Source organism: Parasteatoda tepidariorum, chromosome 4 (assembly GCF_043381705.1).
Source record: "Parasteatoda tepidariorum isolate YZ-2023 chromosome 4, CAS_Ptep_4.0, whole genome shotgun sequence".
Classification (NCBI taxonomy): Eukaryota; Metazoa; Arthropoda; class Arachnida; order Araneae; family Theridiidae; genus Parasteatoda; species Parasteatoda tepidariorum.
Genome location: NC_092207.1, coordinates 60,937,300 through 60,957,368, shown reverse-complemented (window position 1 = coordinate 60,957,368; position 20,069 = coordinate 60,937,300). Strand labels below are relative to the sequence as shown.

Sequence of the window (20,069 nt, the reverse complement as noted above, 5' to 3'; positions counted from 1 at the left end):
CATGTCTTCGGATCATCCTCAGGGATGTTTCCCAGACCGTCGCCAATAGCCCATTGTGCAGCGCTAGTGCGACGTAAATGAAGAAATCAAATCAAATCTAGACGGTGCTATCTGCTCTGCAAATTGACAAAAACTTAACAAACCGGTCCTTTTATTACTCTCAAAGAGTAATTTTTTCGTTTTGTTTATTTATTGAGGAATAATTTTTTAAAATCAGGAGTTCATAAATTTTAAATATGTATATTCGCATATGGAATACGGCTATTGATAATAATCGTTGTTTGTTACGTTTAATAATCAGAGTACTCAAGAGATTGATAATCCGATTAAGATCAACCATTGTGTGACACAACAACAAGATCATCACTGCTACTTATCTTGAGGGCTACGTCAGGAATATTAATCACATAATAATCAATAGTTTCAACGATACTTATCGCAAACGATAATTATGGGTTTTACAATAAATACAATGTACAACATAATTATCGTTAACGTTAAATACGGATTATGATCGACAATACAGTTTTGACTCCATTTATTTAAAACTTTGACCACATGAATAATTGTAGACCAAGTTTCTGTCGCAAACACGATTTAAGGAAAATAGTTTGTTAAAGGTAAAAAAATGTCGATTTACATTTTTAGTTTATTCTCTTTTCTTTAATTTTATTCCTAAAATTAATATTAATAATTGAAATGCGCTTACAGTAATAACTGCCTTGTCTGGAATGGAAGCACTTGGAAAATGACCAGGCCGTTGATTGGCGGCATAAAAAATCAAATCTTTAAACCACAAAACAGCATACTCGTCTCCATCTAAATCAGAACCTGCAATAATAACAATTTGAATTACTTATTCATTGAAAATACATCTATGCCACAGATATGAATCATAAATTCAATTTTAAAACGGTTATAAAAATGAATGACTCATAATTCGATGAAAATAACTTCTGTGTCATCATCAATCATGGCATGGGTGGGCCTAAGACTTCTAAACCAGATNATAAACCTTTCTCTTATGCGGGTGCTGAGGACTTTGCCAAAGATTTACTTGGTAAATTGCATAGTACTTATGCATCAGCGAGGGAAAATCTAGAAAATTCTGCGGAAAATAGAAAGGCTCGTAGAGACAAAAACATCAAGCAATATAATTTCCAAGTAGGTGATGAGGTATACTGGTTCAACCCTGTGTTAAAGAAAAACCAGTGCAAGAAATTTTCTAAATTTAATGAGGGCCCTTTCAGAGTGATTGAAGTCATATATACGGATTATGATCGACAATTCAGTTTTGTCTCAATTTACTTAAAACTTTGGTCACATGAATAATTGTAGACCAACTTTCTGTTGCAAGCACGATTTAAGGAAAATAGTTTGTTAAAGTTAAAGGAATGTCGATTTACATTTTTAGTTTATTCTCTTTTCTTTAATTTATTCCTAAAATTAATATTAATAATTGAAATAAGCTTACAGTAATAACTGCCTTGTCTGGAATGGAAGCACTTGGAAAATCACCAGGCGGGTGATTGGGGGCATGAAAAATCAAATCTTTAAACCACAAAACAGCATACTCGTCCCCATCTAAGTCAGAACCTGCAATAATCACAACTTGAATTACTTATTCATTGAAAATACATCTATGCCACAGATATAAATCATGAATTCAATTTTAAAACGGTTATAAAATTGAATGACTTATAATTCGATGAAAATAACTTCTGTGTCATCATCAATCATGGCATGACAGATCAGGGTGGGCCTAAGACTTCTAAACCAGATGTTGATCTTTGCAAACTGATGATGTAAAGTTGTTAATAAGTCAAACATTAAGTTACTTAATATGTTATTAATAGACACAATTAGGAAATCATAACTAACATAGTAAATATATTTCATAACCAGGGGTCTGTTTAGAAGAAATTTGGGTTCGTTAACGGACCCTTCACAAAATGTCTTTTCATAAAAACGGACCCTTCACAAAATAATTTATCTTTTAATCGAACCCTTCACAAATTTGTTTATCTTCATTATTATTTTGTTAATCGAATAAACCCGTCCCAGGGCAGAAAACAAGAAAGGTGGATGTAAACGAATTAAGTTTTGTCTTCGGCAGACGATTCTTCCATTATCCATCCGAAATGAATATTCTGCGTTCAGCAGTACAGGCTAAATACCAAATATTTGTATGTTGCATCTCTAATTTAGAAGCAGCAATGGCTGTTTATTTTTGAAAATTTAATTTTTTTAATGATAATTTTACAGTGCCCAGCATAATCTTGTATCTATTTACAATTTAAAAACACCTTGAAAAAGTTTTTTGCAACAACCGGACCCTATTTGTACAAATTCATAAAAGCGGACCCTGGTTGAAAGAATGGGAGTAATTTTTTCACAATTTCACGAAAACCGGACCTTTCACAAAATGTCTGGACAGACACCTGATAACATAGTAAATATACTCCTAAATGATTTAGATCAACTAACTTCCCAACTTTGTTAATTCGAATCTGATGCTGAAGATACACACCGAAAAAGAGATGAGGAAAATCATTTTTTTCGGAAGAAAAAAAACCCATTACAGAGACGTGGATTACAGAGATGTGTGTGGTCATTTGAAAAAAATATCTAGTGTTTAAATAATTCTAAGGAAATAGCGTTAAAAAGATTAGATTCAGTTTGAAGAAAATTAAACAGCAATTTGGAACTCTGCAGTTGGTTTGGATGTGTTTCCTTCATTTGGGGCGTTGCAAGCTCTTGACCGCCTACACTTCCGGGTTACTGTTTTTAGTGTTTTGAAGCCATTTGGCTCACAACGTGATTATTGTATTTTGAGACTCTCTTGAGTTGCATTTCTTGTATACGTGTATTTGTTACCTGATTTATTATTTATGTTTCAAAGAAGAATCATCATTTGAAGACCAGTCATTTTAAGAAGTAAGAATCGTCATCTGAAATAAATAATCGTTATAAAACACTTCTTACCTTGTCAGCAATATACCAACTTCGAAATTTAAACCGAAATAATTTGTAAAAGAACTCGCAGCTCGAACAACACGCTATCACTAGTAACGTATGACAGTGCACGATTTGCAGGAAGAACAAACAGTAATAAACAAGTAAAAAGAGGCCAAATCAGATCTGCCAAAAAAGCGAGTTCTTTCTAAATATAGCAACTGCGTCACCTTTTATAGCATTGCATCTCTAAATTACTAAAACAAATTGTCACTTCAATCTCACCAGAATTGTTTAATATCTTATGAAATACAGCAAAGTTGAGATCAGAAATTATATAATTTATTTCTTTTATTATAAACAAAACTATCTGTTTGAAAATATCGCCTAGCAGAATAAGTTGTAGTAGCAAGCAGTTGTATACTTTCTAACCGGAAGTAAGGAAGATCGAGAGCTCGAGAGTGTTGTTTACATTTATATTGAAAACACCATCCATAAAGAATTTATGTTTGAAAAGAAAAAGTTAGCACACATGCAAGTGGTGGAGAAGGAGATAGATGAAGATACTTCATTTCCCACTTGAGTGTTTTTCCCTCCTTTGACGAAACTTAAAAAGAGTTATGTTTGACGCTAATACACAATCTAGTAGTGGCGAGTCGTTGAACTCAATACAGATGAATGGTGGCATCATACATTTATCTGCTTTATTGGTTGAGGTGCAAACGACGAAGGGAAGGAAGACCTCCTTTTTTCCAAAGGATACATTTTGACATCAAACCGTTCGATAGTACTGTTTGCTGATGGGTACTAAAACGTTTTCGCACAACTAGATGGACACTAAATTTCTGTACAAACATCAAGGGAATAGTGAAGTTTTTCACCAAAAATGTACAGTTTAAAAATGTGATAAACTAAATTCTTCTTTTAATTAATATTCGATGAAATAAAAAAAAAAGACTCACCAGACATTTCGGTAGGATGAGGTCTCCTTCCATTCTGAGGAAATACAATACAATCCACAATATGTCCCAGTCTTCGTGATACTTCAGCTCGATCAACAGCAGTGAACTTCCGCACATCTCCAGGCAAAACACACGGATTTTTGGTCACTAACACTTCACCTTTCATAAATACAGGAAGTAATATAAACAAACAAATATTTTCATATCAGAGTCAATCTGCAGCACTATCTTCCTTAATTCAAATTTGTCTGCATTGTAAAAATTAGGCCTAATCAAAATTTACAGACATTAAGTGGATAAAAATTTTAAAAATTTGTTCTTTTAGTTATATTTTCTTATACACTTTGGAATAATGGAATTCTTAAAAAGTGAGTTTTTGAAGATAAAGAATAATTTTTTAAATTCTTATCGTCTTTTTTAATTCTTCATTTTCCGAAATTCCAGTTAACTAAAGAATATTATTTGGATTTTTTTAAAGTCATCATTTGCCTTTTTCATATCTGTAGATTGGCAAACAAATTTTATCGAACCTGAAACAAAGAATAATTGAGTAAGTTTAGGAATTAAAAATTATTTCTTTGTTTTTCTTTTTCAATGACGATATAAGCTCGATTTTTAAAAATTTGAGATGAAAAAAATATTCTTCAGATGTTGGGGTATTTTTTTTCTGAAACGAAAAGTAATTTGCAGATGCTATGATAATCGTCAGCGCCGGATGTCGTGCAGGAGGATTTATTTCTGCTTCCTGGTCCAGTAATAATTAAGAATAAAAAATAAAAAATTAGGGATAATTTGGCAGTGATCGTTTGGCACAGAGTGTTAATTTTTTTTTGAAAAAAAAGAAGGATACACTCACAGGAATTATTTTGCTGACATTTATTTTTAATGAAGGGCCCAAGACATTTTCAGAACAACTGCGTCCCTCTTTTTCACTCACACCTTGAATGAATATAAGATTACATAAAACTGGAGAAAAAAATTACCTAGATTTTCATTATTAAAAAAAGGCAGTTTGAAAGAGAAAACAAAAAGGTTTTTGGAGCTGCTTTCCTAACTTTAGTACTATAAAGTCTCTCAGCTGAAGATCAAATGGAACAGGAACAACAAATTATTTTATTTACTGAGGTGTATTTCTCTGAGGTTTGTATGGATGAGGGGTTAACCGGGAACTGCAAGACACCTCCCCGATACCGTATTTCATTTTGAAGGTATGTTTAAAAACGATTAAATTAAAATTATTAAATCAATCTAAAATATAAAAAATCAACGCCCCCGTGTCCTCGGCGGGGCCCCGGTAAAATTATCGAACTTTGACTGGTCTGTGGCGATCAAAAAAGTTGGTCTCTTTTTCAGAAAGGCAGCTTGCAACACCTCCAGCACAGAATTCCAAAAAGAAAACATTTTAAATCCTAGCAGATCGATTTCGCGCATTCTGATTTTTCTGTTTAAATAGCGTCATGAATAGGAGCCTTAAAAAAGTTGCATATTTACGATTTTCCACGTAATTGCCGAATATTACGTTTCCTTCACGCTTATTATAAGTGGGTTCGACAGATATCTAATGATTCAATAAATTTTTTTAATGACTATCCCAGAGATTTAGAAGGTGAGAAATCCGTTCCAAAAAGTTTTGCTTAGTCAGAGAAAATGCGTTTGTGTTTGATTTAGGGACTTAAATTTAACAGTCACACTTTGAACCGATATGATGCCTGTCCCTCGAACCATTAAGTTCGAGTTTTGTGCACTTGGTAGTGCACAAAAATCCGTTTCTTATTTTATGCACTGTACAGTATGCAAAATAAAAAATTTACCACCATGAATAATTTTTGATCTAATAATCGGATTTTCGCGTTCAGGACTCAATCATCTTAAAGGTTTGAAGGGGTAACCTCAAATATTCTAATTAAGTAATGCAGGCGATATTTTAAGTTACGAAATTAGACCCAAAAACGTACTTTCTCTGAATAGACATACCTTTTTTAGACGAATTCGGATTTCTGACGAACAAAATACAGTGAGTGAGAAATTCAGAAGTTAGATAAATATTGCAGAGAAAATTGCGAAAATCATGCACTTTTTGTAATTTAGAACGACAATCGACATGAAGAAAAAATTTATTTTTAAAAGATAGAAAATTAAGTACTGTTCACAAATCCCAAATAAAAAAGGACTTCTTTAAGGGCTTTTAAGAAACGTAAATTAAAAATTAGAACCTTTAAGCACTTTCTAAAAACGCTACGCCCCCTGTTATAATAGCGCCAGGACCAGGGACTGCTGAAGTCCTGATCAAATTTCTTACAAAAAATATAGTGTTTATAATTTTAAAAAAAAATTCAGAGAATTTATTTAAATCTATATAAGGTTTACAATTCTGTATAAAGGCTCTTCAAAAATTCTACAAAATATGAAAATAAAACGGGTTGGTGCTTTGAAATAGGGTCCCTCAATAAATTTTATACTCGGGCACGTAAAATCGTTGTTAAGCTTAGGATGTAGTTATTCGCTATCGCAACGCTCGAATATGTCATCTGGGAAGAAGACTGGTTTTATGTCTGAGATCTTCAGCTTATTCCCTCTTCTCCTGTTCACAGTTGTATGGGAATTTAATATGTTGTTTTCCTCTTTCTGAATATTTTTCGCATTTAATTGTCAAAAATATTTTAAAATTTTAACGGCCGTTTTTTTAGAACTATGTTCAATGTAGTTTTCAGTTCCATAATCATTTTCTAATTATAAAAATTTTAATCTACCTAAAAATCAAGACAGAAACCAACGTACTTTCCTTTCTCCTATGACTATCCACACGTTAATGGTGAAAGCATGCGAAGTGTATACAGGTAGAGAGTTCTGTTCTACGCCACCTTTAGACCATTTCGATAGTCAATCTTATTCCTCTTGAGCACTGCAGCTTTCATAGGCTCAGTATAGACAGACATAGAAAGGGAGGGGTGAATGATCCGGTCTCCTCCCTCTCACAGAAAGCAGAGATTATCGAAACGAAACAGAACAGAGCAACTGTTGGCCGACATTTTATTGTCTGTTAGGTAAGGTATGAATCTTTAATAAACGTATAATCGGCTGGACTAAAAATAATTTCTATAACTGTAATGACCAATAAATAAGGATTGCTTAAAAACGAGAAAATATTCGAGAACTCTGATGTAGAAAAACAAACTAATATACGCATACGCCATGAATCAATCAACACTATCACGCAAAATGGAAAATCCTTCTTCTTGGCCGTAAATTGTAATTCAGAGTTTGTCTGCTAGGAAACAGAACTAATCTCGACACAATCGAGGTGTCCGGTGTCACCACACGACATTGTTTTACCCCACTCTACCCTTTATATACCAAACTACTTTTAGAAAAGGAAAACTAACTCAGTGGCGCGACAGCCCATAGAGGGCCAAAGCCTACTGTGCCATCTCAGTTTTCTTGACCTTGGGCTCTGAGGTGCAAGAGCAGATGTTCCGATCAGGTGGTCAGCCAAACGCGGAAGTGTTGGTACTCATTTATCGACCCACTGAAGGTATGAAAGGCTGAGTCAACCCTGCCCGGCCCGAGGGTCGAACCCAGGACCTGTGGCACGGGAAAGTGAAGCGCTACCACTCAGCCACCGGGAGTCAGAAAAGGAAAACATAAAAAGTATAATTTGCTCTACAATTGTAATAAAGCCATATTTTACCGCTGAAGAATATTAAAACATATTATTTTTAACATCAGAACTGTTTTGTTAAGAACAGAAATTTTTAGGTTTCCGGTATATAAAGAGTTTTTATTGCATTTGCTAAATTAACATATGACCTCAGCGTTCATCATCGAAAATGTAAAATGTTAATCAAGTTTCCGTTTTATAGAATGACTGAAATAATAAAATGGTTGGAACAATGAATTCTGTGGGTAAGGCTTTATTTCTGATTCGTGTATATAATCAGTAAACAGCCCCGAAACAAATTTTTCAATTTCTACTAAAATCGTTAAAAAAATAAAAACATGTTGGAATCAAAAATCTAAATCTTTCGATTCTTCAAATCTATTTAGTAAAAATCGGCATTTATATTCTTAGAAACTGGGATGCTCCACAGACAGACACTCACACAAAAAAAAAAGAAAAAAAAAAGGAACAGGAATTACAGAACCAAAAGCTGAATTCCAGGACAAATAAGGATAAAGTATTTTTTAATAGGAAAATAAGGACAGCTACGAATTCTGCATTTTGAATTAAATGAAGAAAAATTTTTTTTTAGAAACTTAAAATTCCTCTTTATAGTAGCATGATTTTGTTAACATTGACATCGATATGTCTTCGGAAATGAAGTACTAATTCATTAGAAATTCAAAAATGGATTAAAGGAAGTTAATGAAATCCATATTTACCTCTTAATGTGACGGTATCCTGTGTTGTTTCACCTTTTGAAATGTCTTTTGTGTACTTAACAAATACTTCTCCTTCTTGTAGCAATCCTGTTTCATCTAGTACCCCCAACATATTTCGTCCAAGGCTGGGATCAATTATAATATTTGCTCCTTTCTTGATATTCTCTACAAAGAGAAGGATATCATTTACTACTGTACGGGCTGCAGTAAAAATGTGCTATAAAACAAAATCCCTCAATGTACGCTTTTAACTCAATTTGCGCTTCTTTTTCATATTTTGTAAACTGTAAAAGGAAAATATTTTAAATCATTCTCGGAAGATTCCGATACGTGAAAGTTCATTTGAATTCGCTACTCGCTTTATAGATTTCGTTTTGCTCTGTATTTTCCTTACATTTTATTTTTTGTTTGATATGTTTTATATCATAAATACTTTTTACTTCATGCGCTCTATTTTTGTTTCATTTTTTTGAGTGCTCCTCACACTATTGTATTGATATATTTTGCTTTGCATATATTGATAAAATATTAGAAAGCACTCCTCTTTGCGGATAACTGCTGATGAAGAGATTATATCGTTACATCATTTTGTTTTCCGGCTTTTTAATATTATATATGTAACATAAAAAGCTTCTATTAATCTTTTAATGTTATCCTAATGATTATTCTAATCGAAATACTTTCTCACACTTTTAAAAGCCACATCCTGTTCTTAAATCTATTTTTGGCTCAAGCATGCATTTTATTAAAAGCAGGACATTTTTCCCTTTGCTCTCTGTGGGAAACGCTTGATCTATTTCATAAACCAATAGCAACTACTACGATTTCCCTCTTTCCCTAAATTGAAAATTTTTACGGATTTTACTTTGCAAGATTTTACCTAACATATAACCGAGGAGCGTAACTTTTCGTGTTCACTTTTACACACTTTCATGACTGCTCTGTCTAATAATTAATAAATAAATTTTGTACCCTCCTTCCCAGCCTAAGACCTGTTATAATCCTTGCACTCGGCAACGACGTTATATATATATATAAATAATAAATTTAAAGTTTTTTTTAAATAATTTTTCTTCTTTTTCTACTAGTCTTTATTACTTTCCATGTTTTCTTTATATTTTTAGCACAACTAAACTAATTATACTTATTAAAAACAAAATTAAAAGAAAACACTTTTTTTCAATAAAGGAAATGTTTTGTAAATTCTTAAATCAATGGTTTCTTTAAAAAAAATTTCATTTAAATAAATAAATTTAAAAATAAAAAAAATGAAGTCATAATTTTAATTGTGACTTAAGCTGTTTTAAATCAACAATCCCCGTTTATACGTCTCCTGAATTCATAAACATTTGATTTTCCTGATAAGAAAAAATGAACATCTTCTGAATGAATGAGAAAATTAAATTAATATATGTCGTAAAATTCTTACCAACGTGATGACGATGAAGAGCGAGCAACAGCGACCTGAAGAAAGGTTCTGTCGTAAGAAAAATTCCAGATCTAGATATTTCTTTGTACTTAAAAATCTCGGAAGGTGTTTTGGAAGCCAAAAATTCGGCAGCTTGTCTCTCTTCGAATAGCATGTCTGTCAAATTGCGGAGCATGCTTTCTTGCAATCTCAAAAACGTCCTGTGGCGCACCCCCAAATCATTCAACAAAGCAATGAATGGCTTGTTTAGTTGGAGGCTGACTGAAATATAATATATATGTTATGAAATTGGTGGTTGTTGACTTCCATCGGTGAATGTTGCCAAGCACATAATCACTTTGGTAAATGTTCGAAATGAGTCATTCCATGTCAGTTTATCCAGCCATGGCACCTACCATCTCAGATTTTGATGAAAATTTGAACACTTGTAGAATTTTTTTGCTGATTTAAAAAATATCAATTCTATTGGAATCGGTAAAAGGGTTTAAAAGTTATAAGCATTTATATTTCTGCCAAACTGGCTCCAATGTCGCCATTTTGATTCATACATCAAAGGCTATTAATAACTGTAACTCACCTTATATTTGTCATAGAATAATATTTTTTAAAATTTTGTTCAGAATAAAGAAATCTGTCATTTAAACATACATGTCAAAAGAATAAAGTAATAACATTTAAACATATTTTTTTACAAATAATAATCTTACATGTTAAGTAAATATGTCTATTTTGCAGTTTTTTGATCAACGGAGTTAACTTCAGGAGCTGATTTCAGGCAACTCGCCCCCCTTCAATTTCAAAAATATTTTAGGCGAAGATAATTAATAGTGCAAACCAACATCTGATATAAAAAATTTAATGGACGGTTCTCAAAATTTTTTTCAAAGGAATTATTTAATAGCAGATTTCATTCTGAATAGCAACAACATAATGATTATAATTTTTTTTTAAAATGAACATATATTTTGAATGAGTTGGCCTATAGTTTTTAAAGTAAATACATTAAAAGTAAAGAATTTCAAAATTTCTGTTAAAAAAATTTTTAAAAAAAATTCAATATTAGTTCAAAAACTTTCAATAAAAATCAGGCGCCCTTAGTTCTATTTTCCTGTTGTAGAAAAATATTTTTTCCATTGTTTACACACTGTAATGTTTAACTCATCATTGAGCTCGTATGTTCTTCCTGTTGTGGTGTTAATGACAACTGTACAAAGAATATTTGTAAAAGAAACTATGCAACTATCACTTTTTGGCCAATAATATGAAAGGGATGGGCCATGTAGATGCATGAATTTAATTGTAGCGTATCCTTTCCCACAAGAACTTTCAAAACCATTTCAATATACCAACTTGCACCATAAACACGTGCCACATAGCTATGTACAGATGAAACATCAAAATTGTTGGTAGTACTGGAATCTAAACAGGCAGTGATGGAAAATTCTGCATCAGTACTTACCCTTTTTCCTATGATTTGCATATTACCTTCTGGTTGAAAAATAAGCATACTTCTTGTACTTGAAACTGTTTTTGCATGCTGCAATCGCTTAAATAATTCTTCACGCAGTTTAATCATTTCAATGTTGCTGATGAAAAAAAGGTGTATACCTTTTATATTACTCTTACAATATTCATGCATCTTATGTACATTAATTATTTGATCATGCAATGGTCTTTGCAAACTTGCGTTTAACACAAGCCTTTTAACTGTTCCACCTATTCCATCACAAGCTGATAGCAAAAAAACTCCATTTTGCACTTATTCCATAAAATCAAATTCATGGTTACACAAATTTAAAAGAGTTTTGTACTGACCAGCGCAGCCATCAGTAAAATATTCAACATTTGTCACATTAGGAAAATTTTCACTCAAATATTGCATCATTAGCTTTTGCGTCTGGTATACTAGTGGCACGTCATGATCCATATCATCTGAGAGGAAACAAAAGCTTTCACTAATTAAATTTTCATTTTGCTTTACATATAATACAACTGTGTGCAAAGTGCAGCAACTGTGAGTCCAGCCTTGCGCTACATCTTGAAGAATGAAAGAAAATTTTTCGCTAAAATCTATAATTATTGCCTCTGCTGTCGAGTTTTTCTTTCCTCTTTTTTAGGTATGTACTTTGACATTTTGTTACATACATATGTGAAATCAATTTTTCAATCTTGTTAACAAAAAGATCAATAAAATCATTAAGGGCAGAAGTATGTTTTGCCAAATCTATTCTATTTGTTGCAACCTACTGCTTCTATGTTATTGGATCTTCCGGGTCAAAATCTGGAAATTTAGACTGTAGATAATCTTTAAAAACAGTATGATTGGGACATCTATGACAAAAGCGTAGCATACATTTTCTGTTATTTATACTACATACAAGTTTTTGTACAAGCTCTTGTTTCATACTCATACAAGTTTTTATACACCAATGTACATATAGCTCTCGTAAATTACATAACATAAGCCTTTTTCGAACATGTATATTCCATTTTACGCTTATTTTATCTTTTTTGTCCTGGCATAAGGCGAGAATGTTCACCATGTTCATAGAAGTCTGTATAGTCCCCTGAAGCAGCCTCTTTATGTTCTCATGTTTGGAATCTATAGAAATACTTTCTCTTTCAAAAGTTTTCCGAACTGTTGAACCTGATACTCTGTGACGTTAAAAAATCTCTTTCTTGGCTGCGACAATGGAACAAGAGTCAACATTTGAATTTTTCTCTATGTGAAGCAAGGGAAATGTTCTCTTTCATCAATTCCATCAATCTATCAAATTCTTCAACCTTCTTTTTAAATATCTAATCTTCATCCTCGGAGTTGCTACTCTCGAGGATCTCCTCTTCTACACTTAAAGCAATAGCAACTTTTTTTCTCAGTGCAACTTTAGTTTCGTTCAATTTCAATTTCTATTGACGTTAATCTCTCATTTAAACTTTTACGTTCTTCTTCTTTATCAACTACGACTGCTGAAAAATCTGTATCCTTTATCGAAAAGCTATGGTGGAGGTTTAATTCAGTTGCTTCTTTTTCAGTGTGTACTTTTTTTCTGTACCTCAGCACCTTTTTTTCTGCAAGAACACAATTTCTGGCCAGGACTTGCTGAAATTTGCAATTTAGCTCTATATGTTTTAGACTGATCTACACTTACGACATGAAGGGAGACTTTATTGGTCATATTGGAATGAGAATTAAATAAGTCACAAAATTTTTTATATATATTCCATACTGATACAAAAAATACTCCTTATGTATGAGCCATATAGTTGAACCTTCCTTAAAATCTAAATTGCTTCATAATGAATACGTTCTATATTCTCAGAAGAAAGTTCTAAAATCTTCTGTGAGTTTAAACTGCACTTCAAATCTTTCGAAGTTAATCCAATACTGCACAATACTTGGATTTCCCTAATAAAAATCTTTTCAAAAACCAAATTGACACATTTAAAATTTTAGAAAACTTAAGCTTAAAAGTTTCTATTCTATTTTATTTCCATTCTATTCTAAATTAATCGAAATACACTTCTATTGATTTGAAAGAAAATAAATTTTGCATACACTCAATTCTGATTGGAACAAACGGAAATGTTCTGGCAGATGATACATTCTGATTAGTCAAATTTCTTTTTTAGGAGGTAGAGGTGGAGTGTGTCAATAGTTTTCAGTATTTTTTTTTCTATTCAGAAGTTTTTTTTAAAAAAAAATTGGATGTATAGAGTTATAACAAAAGTATCAAAGGATAAAAAAGGCCTGCAGGTGTTTGTGATGAAATAAGAGCACACAAATTATCAGACAGTTGATGATATAAAATCATTTCATTTCAATATTATTAAAATAAATCGAAATTTTTTTTTTAAAGTTGCTCAGTGTTTTAAATGAAATTTTTTAGGAGTATCTCATTACCACAACAAATAAAAGAATAATACTAACTATAAATATTCATAATTTGGTCTTCAATTACATTTTAGAATCAAATAAAATGTTTGAATTAAAATAAAGGGTACAATTCATTCTCTCTAATATTATTCAACATCATAAATTCCGATTTTCTCCTTCTAAAAAGATCCAAGTTAGGTCAATTAAAAAATATATATGGCTGCTGTTTATTATTTGGTATTATCCACTACTCTTACAGAAAAACTTTTATTCATGTATTTTTTAGATTCTGAATAAATTTATTTACAAAAAAGGTGAAATTTTCTAAATTCTTTATTCTGAAATTCTCAAATTTTTTCGTTTCTTCTTTTATTTTTTGAGGGAGGGAGGGCTTAAAGAAAAAAGTAAAAGATAATTTAATAAATGATTTCTTTATTTTACATACTTTTCTATTATTCACATTCTTATACCATTTTATTGTACTCTAGTTACAATTACAATTAAGGACTATAAATCATCAAGCTACCTATCTGAAGTTACTCAACTCCGCTGATCAAAAAACTGCAAAGCAGAGCCAGTTACTAAACAAGTAAGATACTTATTTGCAAAAAAAAAGTGTTTAAAAGACAGATTACTTTATTCTGAACAAAATAAAAAAAATTATTGCTCTATGACAAATCTGTGAGTAACATTCATTAATAGCCTTTGATATATGAATCAAAATGTTGGTAAATGTGCCATTTTGTTAAAAATATAAATGCTTATAACTTTTAAATCCCTTAATAGATTCAAATATAACTGATATTTTTGACATCAGCATCAAAAATTCTATAACAGTACAATTTTTTATCAAAATCTGAGATGGTGGGTGCATTTCTGAAAAATCCTTTATGATTTGACGTGGAATGATCCAAATATATACTAAGTCTAATTAAGCACCACTGTCCGGTATGCCCAACATCAATATTTTTTTAAGGTCAAGTACTACTGTCCAGTATGCATTTAACCGTTACTCCGAACACTGATGTTTCATCTAATCCAGGGTTTCTCAACCTGTGGTTCATGGACCCCTTAGGGGTCCATGGGTTATATTTTGGGGGTCCACCGACTGCTCATAATTTTTAAAACGTTTCGATCAATAATATTTAAATCACATTGATCTTTTTTTCTTTCTAAAAGGTGAAAATACATACATATTTGAAACTAGGTGATCGAGATACCCCAAATTCAGTACGGACTGCACACAGCCCTCTAATATCCCTGTCATATTTTTAACATCCTCCACTAACCGGCTTTCAGTTTGCACCATCAGGGGCAACCCCGTGATGACGTCCGCTGTACTATTTTTATTATCCCCTATCAAGCTACGTACATTTGACACCTTGTTCAGGTTACTAGATCTAGAATTTTTTACTAAGAAGAAAGTCCAGGTTTTGAAATCTGGAACATTAGACAAACTTGGATTTGGTATTCCACAAAAACCTCTGGTTGAGGCATCTCTCAAAGTTGCATATCATATTGCTAAAAGCAAGAAACCGCATACTATTGGAGAGACGTTAATTAAGCCATGTGCGCTGGAGATGGTTGAATTAGTTTGTAGATTGGAACAGAGAAAAAAAACTTGAGGCAATTCCATTTTCAAATGATGTGACACATTCAAGAATAGTTGAAATTTCTTGCAATATCTTGAAAAAGATCATCGATGAATTGAAAGTATCGCCATTTCCCTTTAGTATGCAACTGGATGAAACTACAGATATCTCGAATTATAGTCAACTTCTTGTTTTTGTTCGTTACGTGTCTCTTGATACTATCAAAGAAGAATTCTTATTTTGTGAGTCTCTTTTGCAAACTACAAAGGCAGTTGATGTTTTAGCAATGTTAAATGTTTTCTTTACCAAACAAGACTTCGGCTGGAAAGAAAAACTTCATTCACTTCGTACAGATGGAGCACCTGTGATGCTTGGCAATAAATCTGGTTTTGCCCTGTTGGTAAAAAAAAAGTCTCCTAATGTTCTTGTTACTCATTGTTTTTTACATAAACATGCGCTGGCTACAAAAACTCTTCCAACCAGCTTAAAAGAAGCATTATCAAAAGTTATTAAAACTGTAAATTTTATTAGACGTAGAGCTCTTAATCATCGTCTCTTTAAAACGCTGTGTCAAGAAATGGACGCAGAACATGAGGTACTTCTGTACCACACGGAATTGCGCTGGCTGTCACGAGGGCAGGTTTTGAAACAATTTTTCATGTTGAAGATCGAATTATCACTTGTTCTAGAAGAAAAAGATAACTCATTCTTCGAATATTTAAACAAAAAAGATTTTACCTATAAATTGGCTTACCTGGCAGATAATTTTAACCACATGAACAATATAAGTCTTTTAATTCAAGGACCCGATATCACCATTATGGATGCAACTGAGAAATTACAAGCATTCTAATTGAAGATGCCACTTTGAAAAAAATAGAATTCAAAATGAGATATATGCAAACTTTTAAATGTTGGACGAAGTGCTTTCTGAAAATGGATCTTGGCAAGATAATTTGTTACTGAATAACTTAAAAAATGAAATCTGTGAACACCTGGAAGTACTTCAAGTTTCATTGAAAAAATATTTTAATTTGGATGAGATAAAGATAAAAGATGAGTTGTGGATTTGTCATCCTTTTCCTTGTGATATTGACTGTATCGATGATATGAACCTTGCCAAAGATGAGCTTATAGATCTTAGAACAAAGTCCTTGCTAAAAATGGATTTCGATTCAAAAACACTCGGAGAGTTCTGGTCTTCTGTGAAAGAAGCCTACCCATTGCTTGTAAAGTGAGATATTTCAGCTATAATTCCGTTAGCTACAGTGTATCTTAACGAAGCCGGACTTTCCACAGTTGTGACAATAAAAAAAAACATCGTTATCGATTGAATGTTGAACATGTTATGCTCGTTACTTTGTCGAAAACCATCCCTCTATTCAATTTATTAATTAAGGAAAAGCAGCAACAACCTTCAGACTAAAAATTTTAATTTTAAATATTTTGTATACTATTGAAATAATAAAATTAAATGCTAAAATAAATTAAATACTAAAAATTTATGTATTTTGCAATTTTTTTTCTCAGAGGGGTGGTCCGTGACTTCTTAAAAAACTTTAAAAGGGGTCCATTGTATCAAAAAGGTTAAGAAATACTGATCTAATCTATCCTCAGCAGATATTAAAATATCGAATAAATATTATAATATCAACGAATAAATTAATATCAAATCGGATATAAAAATAGTTTGGATATTCACCAAAGGGACAATGTGATTGTTGACATTCACCGGTGAAGTTCGACATTCTCTTGATTTTGGTAATCCACAGCAACAATTATAAAGTCATTATAAATTTTCAATTCAGTATTATCGAACATTCTGAAGAGAATGTTCAGAACAGATAGTTCCAACGAATGACCGACTTATTTCAAAATTAAAAATATTAGAAACAAATGTTATGCCTATAGACGGTATGCTAGTTGTTAATATTTTACGCAGAAATATTAGAATTTAATAATTACAACAGTTGCCGACAGATGACGCGAATGTTTGAAAATAAAATTCAAATCGAACCTGTGATGTTTCAGTACTAGGAACACACGTTATTCATTAGAATACACGGCTTATTACACCTTATCCTGTACGATAAACCTCCTTTCACTCACACACACACACACATATATATATATATATATAAATTATTATTTTTTTCTTTTTGGAACAGCATATTTTACATTTGAATAAAATTTGGCTGTGAATGGGAATTTTGTTACAAATTAATAGCAAAATAATGTCTCCCTTTTTTTTAAATTTGGTTGAAATAAAATCGATCTAGTATTTTTTTTTAAATTAGGCATGTAAAAATTTGAGTTCTCACTTTTTCGACTTGAAAATATATATACCGTGTTTTGTTATTTTCTTTTCTTGTTGTAATTATTGCTAGGAATTTTTGTTTTCTTCTTTCTGAATCCCGATGTCTTACATTGGCTCAATTAATTATTTACATTCTCCAGAATCTTTGAAAAACACCGATATTATTACGGCACGCAAAATTCGAATCACGGATTCAAGAAATAATTCTTTGACACGCTCGTTTTACGGCGATTCTTTAATCCATGCGGTATTTGAATCGTTCTTACGACAGTTATTGTTATGAATTTTCTCATTTTTTTAGAAAAACAAATCCCAATATTTTTTTATAAAATTAATTATACGCGAAACTTAAATCAATTATTTACTTTTAATGCGACGATTTCATCGTTTTTCAACTTTTTATTGCTAGAGCTACCAAATTCCACAGGTTTTTTTAAATCCCGGTTATTTCTCAATTAATATTATTACGACACGTAAAATTTAAATTGCAAATTTCAATAATAACTGTTTGACGCGCTCACTTTACGCCGATACTATCGAAACACTGTGTAGTGTTCATAATCGGTGATCATACAAAGTTTACTGTGACCATCGGTGCTCCAATAATTATTTGAGAATCGTCTGGAGAAAACGTCAAGTCACCACTAGAATCGAATCTAAGTTACATCGTAGTGCAGCCAATCTAAGGAATACAAAATCATCCGTTTCATTTAAGGACGATTTGCCTGATCATCAATGTTTAAATATGAATCTAAACTCTTAGCAGTAGTCTTAACTAACATTTGGTTGCAACTAAACTTCTATAGCTAGTTTCTCAGGGTAAACTTATCGCCCTTAACTTGAATTAGATGGAGTAGAAAAGTAGAATAGAATGCAAATATTAAGAAACAAAAATCGATGCAGATGAAAGTTGAAAAATAACTGAATAACATTACTTGGAGCACTTGTTCTAGCAATTTCCAATCTTTGATTTTGAGGGGAATCAAATTTTTTCATGCTCTTTCGAAACACTATGTCCGCATCTTTTAAGGTAGGATCTACTACCAGCATGCCTTTATAGCCACCATACCGTATCTGGAATGCACTGCAGAGTTTATCATGGCCCAGAGCATTGCGCACCTATAGGGAAGTAAATGGAATAAGCTGTCTCTCTGTCTCTTTATATAATAATTACATATAACACAAAAAAATTTTAAGTTTTTTATGTTTATTTCTTTATCTAAATGAATGCTAGAATTAATTAATTAATATTTTAAGTTTTCTATTAGCAAAGTATGGGAATCGGAGAAATCTCTCGACCTATTTTTTGAACGAGTCATAAGAAATAATAACTCCCATTTAACATGTGACTAAGAGTTCATCGAGACTTGTTTGCAAGATTTTTCCTAATTTTCATTCAGAAGCAGTTGGATTTTATGTCTCTTGAGAATGGGATACCTGCAAGTGACGTAGTGTGGATACCTCATTCTTGATTGGTTGGTGAAACGTGGTATATGTTTACTTTAGCAACTGTTCATTCCATTCTATTACGAGTGAGACAAGCCATAGCCACCGAGAAATAAGGCCGTTGAGATCACCAAGGTCTTTCAGTGACGTCACAAACAATGGTGCATAGCTGATAAGCGATTAGCCGCCGATTTCAAATATTTGTCACTCATTGAATTTCATCAGGGATAGAATTCAATGCACAGATAACACTAATTGAGATATTTGCAAAAGACCGGGAGAGCTGTATTAAGTTCATGGAGTTTTGAGCGTTTGTTGTGAGAGCTGTATTAATTTCACATCTGTGAGTGTGGTCTCTCCTGTGTTGCTATTAGCAGAAGAGTGTGCGCAGGATCCCGTTGTGTGTGAGATTGAGTAGCAACAGAGTGAGGAGGAGGATGAAGCAGTCACAAATAATAAGTCAACTGTTCAATGTGGACCATTCATCGAAGAGGGCGTTACTTTCGATGTAGGCGAGTTCATATCACTTCCGCAGGTCACCAATGTGGGAAGAGAAGTTTAAGACTATGTCAATCTTCATCTGTCATAAGGTACCCTAAGATAAAATCGAGAGACTGACTGATACGGTATTTATGGAGCACCTAACCAAGGTTATCTTCCTCATCGGAATTAAAATAATTGAGGGAGAGGAACTGAATCGAGTTAGCATATCTTTTATACTAGTGAATTGATGTTTAATAATCGTAGTGGTAGTTACGCCATAGTAAAGCCCTTCCGAAGCACCGATGGTACTGACATCTATTGGTCTTTGAGAGTCTCGGTGACCTCTTTTATCAGCCTTCGAAGAAACCAAGGGTGCACAGTATCGGTTCTGTGGATTTAACTCACAAAACAGAGTATGCTAAAAATCATGAAGTGCACAAATAAACTGGAACACATTTATTATTACTTTCAATGGTTAACTTAAATCTAAAATTCTAATTGAATATACAAATATATATATATAGGATCATCATCTGCAATCGGCCAAAGACTCAAAAGATAGGTGGGTTGCTCATCCCTCTCCACCGGGGTGAAAGAAGAAATTGTTCGTTCTTTTATAGATAACGATTTC

General features: G+C 32.4%; 1 protein-coding gene across 1 annotated transcript in view; it reads right to left on the bottom strand.

Moving 5' to 3' along the window:
* The window catches only part of LOC107441293 (uncharacterized), a 34,274-nt gene that overhangs the window by 8,404 nt on the left and 5,801 nt on the right, over positions 1 to 20,069 (bottom strand). Inside the window, exons 3-7 of the mRNA XM_043049997.2 lie at positions 18,445 to 18,628; positions 9,727 to 9,987; positions 8,298 to 8,462; positions 3,918 to 4,076; positions 1,475 to 1,596 (exon numbers count right to left, since the gene is read on the bottom strand). Coding sequence (XP_042905931.1) covers positions 1,475 to 1,596; positions 3,918 to 4,076; positions 8,298 to 8,462; positions 9,727 to 9,987; positions 18,445 to 18,628 — 891 coding nt within the window. The remainder of the gene's footprint in view (positions 1 to 1,474; positions 1,597 to 3,917; positions 4,077 to 8,297; positions 8,463 to 9,726; positions 9,988 to 18,444; positions 18,629 to 20,069) is intronic.